This window comes from Oxyura jamaicensis, chromosome 4, assembly GCF_011077185.1.
Source record: "Oxyura jamaicensis isolate SHBP4307 breed ruddy duck chromosome 4, BPBGC_Ojam_1.0, whole genome shotgun sequence".
In the NCBI taxonomy this organism is placed as follows: domain Eukaryota; kingdom Metazoa; phylum Chordata; class Aves; order Anseriformes; family Anatidae; genus Oxyura; species Oxyura jamaicensis.
The window spans coordinates 52264399-52277159 of record NC_048896.1 but is presented as its reverse complement, the minus strand read 5'-3'; the positions used below and the strand labels follow the sequence as shown (position 1 = coordinate 52277159).

The window sequence follows — 12761 nt, the reverse complement described above, 5'->3', positions numbered from 1 at the left end:
GGAATATCAAAATTATCCCTTTCTATCTTACTAGTTATTCATTGTGTCTGGCAGGTGGAGTTGAAAAATAGGTTGAGATTTAGAGTAAATCCAATTCAAGATCTAATGCTGTACTCATATAGAACTTGGCTCATGATTTTCAACAGATTTTGTGCTGTATTAGCAAAGTCTAATTATTTAGGAAAAGAGTGGCTACGAAGTTATAACCATTGAAAAGAAAGACATTTACCAGCAATAGCCATGCTACAGTAGCGGAGAGCCTTCCCTCTCTTAAATACAGCTTAATTATTACTGTCCCAAACAGTGTTGTGCTTTTCAACTCTTTATTTATTTTTCAAGAGGCACCCACTGCTATAGAGGATAAACTCAGCACAACAGCATCGCTGTGCAACAAAAAGCATTAACCTTGGAGGACAACCTTTTGGAAACAGTTGTGTTTTTTACACCCAGGAGTACCTTTAAATTAGGATTTGAGATTTCACACAGAAGCCCTTGTGCCTTCTGGTTTCTTCCTACTGTGGCAGGAGTTGAACAGACCTCCAGTTCTAAAATGTAAAGTTTGCTGTAGTCTAAACCTTGTATTAAGTGAAAGCTTACCTGAAAACTTACACTACTCTGTAAGAGAAAATGGTACTTCTTGCTCATGCTATGAAAACTGATAGTAAAAGCCTTTGTGTGACTGTCAGGCTACAAGGAAATCCTGGTTTCGTGTTTTTGTAAGGGTCACGATTTTTGATCGCGACCATGTTACTGCTTTTTGTCAGCTGTATGACTTTTTAACTGTAATGTTATTTTTATGTGAATTCTGGGTATACATTTTATTCATTAAATGTATTTGAAAGCCATGGTTTTTGTCTGTCTTCTAATTCAGCATTCAAAGGTGAACCGTGAGCCAATTTGTACAGAAACTTTCTCCTTGAGACAAACGTTAGCACTGATGCTCATGAGAATTAACTGCCATCAACCTAGCTTGAAGTAGTGTTGCAAACATCACCTTTGCAAAAGGTGACTAAAATCCTGGAATATACCTTCTGCATGTCTTCTGTGGCAAGGTGTGTCCTGTGGGCACTGCTTCAAGAACAATTCTGAAGGAGCATCTCTGGAGTTGGAGGTAAATGTGGTCTTTAAAACATAGCATTGAGCAGCCTCCAAAAGGGATTTAAGAACTCCAAAGAGACCCCTGGTGCTAAATGGGATTTCTTGCCCTCCTAGATGTAAATTTGAATGGCTGCCCCTACTTGGGCCTCTTGTTAATGGCTTGATCAGCTGCAGGACTTAAACATGTCAAAGAGTTGGGAAGAGGAACTTAACTCTAGGGCCCTGGACTTCAGTGGATACGGGATGCTAGGGGCTGCAAAATGGAAGGTATAAAAAGCAAACAAACCCAAACCAGCATAAAACACTCTTTAGGATTAATGAGTGGAGCAGACCCTGGAACCCAGCTGAATCCTGCTCATTTTTGGTAAGCTAACAATGTTCAGTTTCCTCTACCACATGGCTGGAGTGCCAAATGAGAGCAGAAGGCCCTGCACCAATGCAGCATGCGACCTTCAGCTCAGAGCATTTGCATGGGAAACACAGGCGTGAGTTCTCTCAAGCAGAGAGAAAACCAAACCAGAGCGAATGGTCTCTCCCCTGAGCCACTGCACAGAAGAGCAATGCTTTTCCTCTGTTGGTTGTGTGGGGCTATAAGAAGCACGACTGCTACTCTGAACCTCAGAGGCCCAAAAGGTAGGTGAGTCTTGGAAGGGCTCGGGTACACATCACTTGTGAATTGTTCAGGGCTGCGTAGCCAAAAGAGATGTTTAGGCACATACAAAGAGGAGGCAAGCAAAGAATCTGACACCGGGTCCTAGATGCAAGCACTTGATAGCTGTTGGTGGCACTAGCCTCAGGCACTTCACTTATGCAGCTAGTGACTTTGTCCTTGTCCTGTACCTAAGAAACCAGGAAGAATGAGGACAATGGCACTTTAATTCCCCCTTCTGCTAGGCACATGTGGCCATTCTTAATTAGCGCTAGGTGTTTTGATCGTATCTACTAGTGTGCTCCCACTGACTTACAACAGGTCATTACTATGTCCCCCCAGATTTATGCATTCAGGAGCTGTGAATTGCCCATCTCAGGAAGCTAGAAGAGCTCAGTTTACACTTGCTTTATTACAAAACTAACAAATACAACTTAAGCTCTGTATACTCACAGACTTCTATGGGAAGTTGTTCCCTGTGGCTGTGTGTAAATTACATTTCTGAATGCCCCACCAAAGTGGAGGACATGTAAACAAATCCATCATCTTCTGTTGAGGTGGTCTTTCACTCATCTGTCTTTGGCTGATGCAGCTGGGAAGGCAAGAGAGCTCCTTGCAGTAGAACCGATCTGGGGCGTGTAATGCTGACACACAAGGAGGCACCACAGTTTGTTAGCAGTGAACCACACAGGACAAAGCATGTCTTCTGTAGACAGTTGTGCAGTTTTCCCTTGTGGCTACTCTGACAGCTTCCTCTCTAATATTTGCTTCACCAGAACAGGATTGGATCGCCCTTGGGTTGCTCTTTGAACCAGTCCAATTAACTTATTTACAACTTTTTGATTTCCTGCTTTTATCGCCATAACCTTTAAAAAGAACAGATAAACACCATTGTTACTGGAAAACAGCATCTTCACTCATTCACAGCCAAAGTATGAATATTTTTGTCCTTTAAGACAAAACCTAAATGTTTGTTCTTTGTCCAGCATGGTTGAATACTGTATTTTGGGGCTAAGCTGTTATTTATAAAAACTGCCTTCAGCTTTGCAATAAGTTCCTGCTCTGCTCCCCTGAGAAAACAGCAAGTCTATACAGCAGCAGGGCCTTACAACTAATAGAAAGATTTGTTCTTACTGAAAAAGCCAGAGAACATTTTTGAATGTAAACAAGGCCTGCAACTTTAACTGACTTTCTGGAAGACAGCAAGAAAAATGAGATAGACTTGGTTTTGCTAGTAGGCGCTATCTTATGTTTTCTTCAAGATGCTGGTCAGGTATAATAAATAAATTGCATTGAGTCACAATCTATTTGATATTTGTGAAGTCGTTCAAGAGCAGACTAAGGTGTTTTGGTAACAGCACGTTATTTCCTTTAAGCAAGGAATCCTTTGCAAAAAGCAAATATGGCCTCCTGTCAGGGAGGTGGTTTTTGATGCACAATGACCTGCAAAACATCAAGGCCACGTTTAAAACGTAAGTAAAGAAACAGTTAAAAAAAAAAAAAAAAAAAAAAAAAAAGGATTGAAAAATTTACTTTGGGGCATTTTTAAGCAATATACTACTGCTGAAACAAGCTTCTGGTCTTCATACTGTTTGAGTGGCAGGAAGACATTCCCTACCTTGTCAGAATTACCAGGCAAAATGCGATAACTTCAATTAAACAGGACATCGTATTTACAGACATTAAGGGAAGGATGGCTAACACATGAACCACCAACTGTGACAATGCTAAGCACAAATGCAAATACTGCTGCTCATTAGGGTATCTGAATTATTGGCAGCCTAACATCTCTGTAATGTCACAGTATGGAAAGGACTCATGACTCCGTACATGCTAGGAATTCCTTATGGAGGGGAGTACAGTACAGCCTGGATACTGCACTTTCAGAAACTGCTCGGTGTTGGTTTGAACAACTTTGTCTAGGTTAATTCTTTTCGAAGAAAGTTGCTATCAGAAAGCAAGGCATAGTTTTTTCCCCTGGCAAGTACTTGGCTAACTATTTTGTCATGCAAGCTCTTGCAGCAATTTGAAGTAGTGAATTACAGGGCTTCAAGGCAGCTTTTGCTGTAGTGAAAGATCACCTGGAAAAAGGAAGAAAGTGAGGCTATTCTACTGCATTTGGCTTGACTCAAACAGGGGAAAGCAGAGAGGAATTACATTCTCAGGCAAGGCATTATTATTGAAATGGGAGTATAGTTATGGACCTTCAGCTTCTGCACTTCCCAATCAGTTCTAATGTTCTTTCTATCCACACTTGTGCTTCCGTTCTAGTCAGAAAATACAGGAGCACTTTTATCAGGCTCGGCAAATAAGTCAGTCTGATGGAGGTCACGCCGACCTACTGCAAGCTCATTTGCTTTATCAAAAGCTCTTGCAGAGCTGTTAGCATCCCCCAATGAGATCTGGGGTGGGTGGTATTGTTCTCAAAAGATGTTAATGTCTTTTTTCCAAATGGCAAATGTATCTAGACAATGTTTATATTAGAAGCAAGCTATTCACTTCTGATTTTACATTTTCGCTCCACAGTACATATAAGCCCTTGTTTTCATTTTGTTTTTTATAAAGCAGACGTTAGACTCTGTCAGGATTCCTTCCCACTCCTCCCCTTCAAGAGCAACAAGTACTTTTTTCCCTTTTCCTGGCTCAGAGCTTGTTAGCCTGATGGCCATGCAGGCTGCTGCACATCCTTCCATGGGGATGGGGAAGAGCTGAAACCCTGTCTTGAACACACTGCAGCATTTGCGCTGCTGCCACAGCCCAGGCGCAGGACAGCAGAGCTGACAGCAGCCCTGTTGCAGCACATGCAGCCCCCTGAAGTCACTGCTGCTGCTGCCACATGGGTCTGGCCCCTCCCCACCCCACAGACAGCACCAGGCAGGACAGCAAGTGAGACTTGCCTCTGGCACTGAGGGAAGGTGGGGACACAGAGAAGAAGCAGACACAAGTGAGATTTTGGCCTTGCCAGTTCTGACATTGTCTCTAATGCTGTAACTAACATATGCCTTGCTGGCAGATAGCCTCAGTCTTCAGATTCAGAACAGTGTAGCACTGTTGCTCTAATATCTCAAGAAATTACATAAAAATAAAAATTACGTGGCCAAGTGGCTGGGTCAGGTTAAGGCCAGTACACTGCATAGGTGAAGACAGAAGGAAAACCCCATAGCTTTGCTTTCTTGCATTAAATTTTTATGGTCTCATAGAATGACTTAGCACATTAGCCAGACTGGTAATTTCTTCTGCTGATCATTTTGTGTAAGCTTCAATTTCCAAAGAAACACTTAGTAAAATAAGAAAGGAGAAGAAAAGACATGATCATAGCTGTGCAGCAGCTTTAATGCTCCTATACTGGCTCTAGAGCTCCAATAGCAATTAAAAGAGAGAAGGCCATTTTAATCCCCTTTTTAGTGCCACAGCCTAACACAGTGCCCAAGCTTTCCAGCACCACCATAATCACCTCCTTTTCGTGTCCATCAATCACTGCTTGGCAGATCTGTTCAAGCTCCTCTCGATCCTCTATCAGTTGAAGCTGCTTTTCTTTAACAATTTCAAGAGGTGTCTTTCCTTCTCCCTTCCACAATTCCTCGAACACCTGAAAATCACAGTGAGTGGTGAAGGTCAGTTTCTTTACATATCAATGTTATTTACATGCAGTATTTTAATTACAGAGCTAAGATGTCAGGTTTTAGTAACAGCAAGAGCAGATTGTCTCAACATGAACAAGCCCAAGATTTAATCCTGCGCTGCGCTGCAAGAGCTCTTGTGCCTTCCCTGCTTTTCGGCACCCTGAAATCAATCGAAGCCTTTTCACTTCCTGCACAGAGTGCAGATTATGGTTGGGAAACGGCGCTCTGCAGCCTGCTGCAGCACCAGGAGCTGCCCGCTAGCAGCAAGGATACCTGTTCCAAGAAATTTGCCTGGTGCAGCCCCGTGTACTGTCTGTCCCTCCTTTGGGCTGGAGCACACGCAGCTCACCGCTCTGAGCTCTGCCCCCTGCTGCAGGTGGGCCCAGCAGCCGCCACCGCCACCACCAGAGAGGCTGTTTCTCAGGCAGCACTCACGCTCATCTCACATTATGCACAAGAACTGCCTGAGAGCGGCAAGAAAATGCATTTCCATGAGCGATGTCTCTGCACAGGAGCTGACGATTAGCTGACTGTTGTAGCGAGTCCAATCCCAGGTAACTCATCTCATTACCAGCCCTCATCAGCAAGCTGTAATGAGGATACATATGACAAAGCGGAAGAGAAATGGTGCCAAGCCGATTCCGTGCAGCAGCTCCAGCCCACCTATGCATCACCTCCAAGCACAGGGAAGCTGGGTGAACCTAAGCCTCTGGAATAATTACTTCTTAATGCTAGTGTGTTTTCCTATGCCGTAGCAGGGCTATTGCCCTGGAATAAACTTGAGAGAGGAGAACATTTATAAAAAAACAATTTCCTTGGGCAGTCATTTTCTGTATTCCCTTTGCTCTTACTTCAGAGCTGTGGGAGGAGAGAAAGAAAACCCTTATTAAAACAGCTGCTTGTGCTTCATCCTGCTCTGAAGATATAATTGCATGTTTGGGCCACTGCTGTGTACCAGTATGGAAATGGATGTCACGTCAAAATTTCAGCACTAAATACTCCATGTAGGATGGAGGAGAGGCTGGGAAGGGGAAAGGAGAAGGGCCATTCAAACCACGTGTTAAATAATTAGCAGGGCAGCAAGACAACTCAGGAAAAATGGAATGTGCGGGATGGTACTTTAAGTACCCCAACAATAGTCTTCAGCATGGGAGACTTTTCTGATACAAAAGACCCTCAGTTAAGCAATTTTGTAGCCTCGACAGGTGTGTAAGAACCATGTGCTGACACAATTCTTGTAAATAGAGATTTGTTTGCCAGCTGTACCCAAAGCTTTTGAAGGTATCTTATCACAGTGCTGGAGACCCCCAGAGAGGGCAGTGACACGTTTTGTCTTTCCCTCTCTAAGAGGGTTAAAGGCAGATCACAATCTTAAAGTTACCGATAAGCGGCCAGAGTTAGAACCACAACAAGAAAAGCTTTACGCTGCTATCATCTAAAAGAAACCAATGCAGTATATGATGTCTTCTGCAAGATCTTCCTTCCAGTGCAATAGAGTGCAAATCATTGTGCCAGTGCTACCTGGAACACTCCTAGAAACAGATACACCCAACTGAGGTTCAACCAGTCTGCAGCAGTTTGCATTATTTTCTTTTTGCTGCACTCCATGGCCTAATTCCATGGCAGCCTCCACCTGCTCCTTCCTTCCCTGAGGGCCTCCCGTAGCACTGGGCCGGTACACCGCCCCTCATAAGGAGCTCTGTCCTCTTTGCACAGCACAGCCCATGGCAAAACACCCTGGAGAGCCTGAAGCACTGCACACATCAGAGCCTGGACAGTAAATAAGCCCCATCACCATCCTGGAAAGAGGCAGATGTGATTTTTAGGACTGGTATATATGCAAGCAGGACGTTCTGGGCTGCAGGAGAAAATCTGCAACAAACAAAATCTAAGCAGCCAAGCATGGCAGAGTTACCCAGGAGCAACTCATACATCAGGCTGCCTTAGATCAGGGGGCAGGACAGCTTGACAGTCACGGACACAGTTCTGCTTCCCTGCTAGTCCTCTGCCAAACATCTCCTGGCACTAAGAAAAGCTTGCCCGTTAGAAACCTTCAAGGCACCAGATTTTCCCTGTGGCATCTGCATCACGTGTACTTTTCAATTTGGTAACAAGCCTATCCACTCAGCTACTGGAGCAATAATGTTATCAAGGCCCCTGCTTGTTTACAGGTATGAAGGAAAGCAGAAAGAGATGTGGCCAAGTCCTGTCAAAGATGCACTTTAAAAAATGTGTTTCTCTACTTGGCAAACAGTACAGATCTAAAGAAAGCAGTTTAAAAAATGATTTCAACTCATTTACACAAACTGTCTGCACCAGAACAGTGGGATCAAATTATGAGGTCTCCAGAGCCAAAATGAGAATCTCAGGCCTCATTTCCATTACTGAAATCTCAGTAGTTTCTACTATTGATTCTTGCCTGAGCGTGATTAGATTTTAATGATGTTCTGCTCTCTCTACCTACACAGGCATAGCAGCAAACCATTGGTCAAGATGAATTAATCAGGACTCACACGTCTGGCTGCCATGGGCATCATATCAAACATTTTGCAACTGGTGAACATGCCAGCTGACTGCTGCGCCTGAGAACGGCTCCAACTGGAAACCCTATCTGCAGTGATTTGCTGCCAAAGGTGGGAGGGAAGCAGCAGGCAGCACCACTCGAGCCTGTCCTGTGGGCATCTCTCCTTGCCACTGATGGAAAGCCTTGATGCCTGGCAGTTGTCCCTCAGCCTCTGACAAAAGTGAGGGGCAGGCTGGGTCCAGTGCTCCAGATGGCGCAGCCATAATTGTCAAAGCAGATGGTTCTGTTTAGGTTTGTGTACTGTGCTCATTTTCCTGCTATCTACTTTAAAGTAGGGGTGCCAAGTGGGTGTGTTGGAGTTATTCCCATGTGGGTGACATATGCAACTGCATAAGCAAACAAGACCTGAGGGCTGCTTTGCTCCGTGCCCTGCTCCAGGTCCCTGAAGAACAGGCGACGAGGGGCTCCACGCTGAGCTGCTCCAGCAGGGCTCTCAGCAGCCAGGGCCACTTTTTGCTTTCCCGGCCCAGGATCCGTCCTCCTCCAATGCCATAACTCACAAGCGGGCACTGATGCCACAGACGTACACCCTGCCAGCCCCACAAGTGAGGACAGAGGCCCTGGTGAGGCGTACTGCCCAGCAGAGCGGTTTCAGCCCTGGGGAAGTTGCACCGGGACGTCCCACCGTGGACTTTGAAGTGGTGCCTCAAGGCTCCTATGGCCCAGGCCACACTCACGCCACAGCCCTGCAGTGTGGGAAGCTGTTCCCCTGCACACAGGCATGCCAGTCTGAAACCGCTTTGGAGACCTCTGGGGCAGGATGCTATGTTTGATGGCAAGTTGGGCGTGAGCTCCGTAATTACCTAAGTGTTAATTATGCAAGCACACAGTGCCCTTTCCTTGGCATATGCATCCCACCATACAATGTTCGGTGTGTATAATCAGCGCTCACGGCTTTTATCTGTCTGTGTTTCTAATGCCTTACACAGCAGAGACCGAACACAAACCTCTTAAAAAATTAAAACTTTTAACAGCTTCCTGCTGTGAGCCGTGTATGTGGATACATGTCTGCGTGATCACCCCATCAAACCCTTCTATCATTTCTAGTTGGATCTGTCTCTACCACTGCAATTCGTTCTCCCCCACCCCAAGTGCTGCAATTCATCTGCTGTTGTGTATATATAGCCCTTTCTGCCCTCGGGCCATCCAGTATCTCTGCCTACTGCTGAGAATTGTTATAAACATTTGTTATTCTTCTGACATCCAGGCAACCAAAATACTTTTCTAAATGTGGCAAGGTTCCTGCAGTTTGATAGCATCACTCAGTGATGGCAAACAGTGCTGTTATTTTTCTCTGTGTCCAATTTCAGAACAGAGAGGACAACACGCACATTACAAGGAGTTTGTAATTAAACAACAAAGGCATCTCTGAAATTCTTGACATTTCATAACCTGTCAAAGTGCTGGCATACAGATATATCACAAGGAAAAACCTCCAGTAGAAGAGCATTAGTACCCTGCTTCTACCTCCACAAGGAAGCTGAGAATTAAGAATGAAGTTCTGAAGCTCCTCTCTCAGACGCAGACACCAAGCTGATGGGTGTCCCATTACCCCACGGGCACACAACCACCCTGCATCCCAATGCATTTCCTGTTAACATTTTACGTTCTTTTTGAAGCTTTTACTTTTGCAATCTAAAATTTCCAAATGCACATGCCTGAAGTCAGGCACTTAGATCTTGTATTTATGGTGCCTATAATAAGCAGCTGGCTATTCCAAGGAGCAGACCAACCACAAGCCCAGCTTAATTAAGAAGCAAAAGAAACCCTCCAAAACCAGGAGGTAAAGAGCCACATTTGTAACTGTTACTCTTGGTTTATAATCCTGCAAAAGGTGAACTGCTCCCTGTACTGTTCCAAAGTTGTTCTTGAACTCAATCAATTTGTGCTGAAAAGGTGGAAGCCAGCCCTGTGTATTTCAGGGTGTGAAACTCTTGAAAACACACAAGGCAAACTAAATATCTTCATTAACAACTTTGCTGATGACCACCTGAGAAGAAACAGCCATCTAATGTATTTATGTAACACCCAATCACTAATTGAAAGAACAGTGCATTCCACAAAGAACGTGAGATGAATGGCAGTTACTCCCTTTCACAAAAGAACTCCAAATTTTGTCTATATACACACAGACACCACAGTACCCATTCTAAGCAGTTCATAACTTTAGAGATGAATGCGCCAAGTGCTGATTTTTCTGACTGTCCTGACAGGAGGAAAGCTGGCTTCACAGAGAAGTTCTTGCTTGAGACGCCAATAACAGCACTTGCTCAAAGAAGCTGGAATAAAAGAAAGGCCAGAAGTCTCCATGTTTGACTCACGGAGTATGCCAGATCAGACTTCTTTTTGTGACTACAATCAGGTAACTATATCCATTTCCATATGCTAATACTTGGGAATGTAGACCCTAATATCCCTTAGCACACAGTAGCTGATACTCCCAGCTTAACTGCAAGTCAGGGATTAGTTCCCACTGACCTTTTGCTCAGGTCTGACTCAAACTACCAAATTGAGATCTAGTGCCTGGTCTGTTCAGAAGCAGAACTTACATAAATGACTGCAGTTCACATGGCGAAAATGCACTGTTTGGTTTATGCTCCCTTCTAATGCTGAATACGCAAATATATCTGTAAGATTATATACACGAGGTATTTTCATCCCTTATATGTATACAGTATAGAGGCAAAATGTATCCTTCATCAACACTCTGAGTAATTTCCTCTTAAAGCAACCGAAGTACTGGTACACACTGAATATAAAATAGCTATGCAAATGGACTAAGTGCCCACAGATTCAAAATAAAATTACAGTAAAATCAAAAAGGTACTCACCTGCTTTGCTGCTGAAGCAGAAATTTCTTTTTTTTCTAGAAGATTCAGAAGGTCAGCTAGGAGAACAGAACTGATTGGGCTATGGAAAAAGGGGGCAAGAGTTACGTCAGAGAAAAGGATAAGTAATGTATCTAGGCTACTGTTGCTTGCCTAAACATCACACCATTTAGCATGACAAGCTAGTATTTTTCTCCATGATACACTATATTCAGCTTTGGTATTGATTGCCTGATTATGCCTTAACATTGTCATATTCCAGAGAAGGAAGGCACTGATAACTACTCTTAACTACGTAGTCCCCTTCTCTGGGAGGCATTCGCTTAGCTTCATTCATCTTGACAGTGTCAAGGCCTAAGTAGCACTGCCTAGGATAACAAACTTCACAGATAATAACTAAAAAGTGAGCAACAGAGTGACACGATACTGTTCTTGGTACGTGAGAAAAGGAGCACTTTTGTTTCACCATTGTAGCAATTGAGAAGCCTGACCTTTCCTTTACTGTACAGGAATGTTGTTTTAAGTAACTCAGCAGGTCATTTAAAATCCAGCCGATGACTTTCTTTGGCTTCATCTGGGTCTGTTTTACCACATTCTCAAAGAAATCTGTTAATCCGTCTTCATTCTGTTAAAAGAAAAATTAAATGCATCAAAGAGATACTGAAGTGCAAACATGATTAGTTACACAATTATATTCAGAGTATAAATACTCAATCCCAAAGTCAATTGGTTTTGTGAATTCATTTCAAAACTACAAGATTGTTGAGTAATTTTATTAACATAACAGTAAGCAAACTATGTTGTCTAGAATGCATGCATATAGCTTGTATGTCAGCCTGTCTGTTTTAATGTAACTTCCAAGAAACAAGTGATCTTTTTTTCTCTGAAATCCTCCCTAAAATTATCATTTGAAGAGAACCTTTCTCACCTCCTTTGTTTTGAATTACATTCGATGCCAGAAAATATACTGCTCGATATAATGCTCCACATGCTGTCATGCTATCTGTTACCAAGAAGACTTTGCCTGAAACTGTCTACAGATACTTCACTTTTGATCTTGCAATCACTTCTTCTTATTTTGGATCGATGGAATAAGATCGGCTTGTATTCACCCTTGAATGATATGGTAAGGTCATACTGTAAGGAGTGGGGTTTTATTTTCCTAGTTTCTAGCTTTCACAGAAGCTATGTAAGGCTTCACACAGCACCCTAAGTGCTCAGAAGGTATGACAGTAAGGGATTCAGTTTATAGTATAAGTGAAATCTGAGACTGTTTTTAGAAGAACAGACACTGCACAGTCTGTTGAATGCTGTGCTGCTCGACATCAAGGCAGTGATGGATCTTTAACTATAGCACAGAACTTATTAGGTCTACTGAAGGCTTGTAGTGCTCCTTTTCAAGGAGGAATCCAAATCCAGCGTGCTACTGGACTTCTGCAGTGTTTGGAATAACTGCACATGCCAGGTCTCAGAAGTTGTCAGAGGTAACAGTTTAGAGGCAGCCACTGAGTTATTCTCAGTACACTGTCATCACAGCAAAAACATTTTCCAAGCACATAGTGATAGCAGACAGATCTCTGTGAACACTTCTGAGCAAAAAGAGTCCAGGTACATGCTAAACCAAAGCCTGCCTTTTCCACCCAAACTCACCCCTGTCAAAACAGTTTCTTTTGCCCTTGTTTTTAGAGATAATTTATCACCATAGCAATACAAAAATTTGGACTTTCCACCTTGAACATTTCAGAACGTAAACTTCTACCATCTCTGGATACCACATTCATTAGTAATGATATATGGCTTTTAAGGAGGCTGCAATCTACCGCTCTCTATTCAGTAAAAAAAGGTTAAAACCTACTTAGAATAATGGATTGAAGTGCCGTAAAACTGGTGTGACAAATATCAGACCCTTCCCCTTTACCTTGAGACCATGAACAAAGAAAGAACCGAAGTTCTCAGCCTCAGTAAGTCATTGAGGACTT

The 12761-nt window shown here is 43.3% G+C and overlaps 1 protein-coding gene across 1 annotated transcript in view; it reads right to left on the bottom strand.

Annotated features, from left to right (window-relative positions):
* Nucleotides 1–2094: 2094 nt before the first annotated feature.
* The window catches only part of GATB (glutamyl-tRNA amidotransferase subunit B), a 43808-nt gene continuing 33141 nt past the window's right edge, over nucleotides 2095–12761 (bottom strand). The window contains exons 10-13 of the mRNA XM_035324579.1: nucleotides 11274–11407; nucleotides 10786–10864; nucleotides 5202–5336; nucleotides 2095–2613 (exon numbers count right to left, since the gene is read on the bottom strand). Of these exons, the coding sequence (XP_035180470.1) occupies nucleotides 2485–2613; nucleotides 5202–5336; nucleotides 10786–10864; nucleotides 11274–11407 (477 nt within the window). The 3' untranslated portion in view covers nucleotides 2095–2484. The remainder of the gene's footprint in view (nucleotides 2614–5201; nucleotides 5337–10785; nucleotides 10865–11273; nucleotides 11408–12761) is intronic.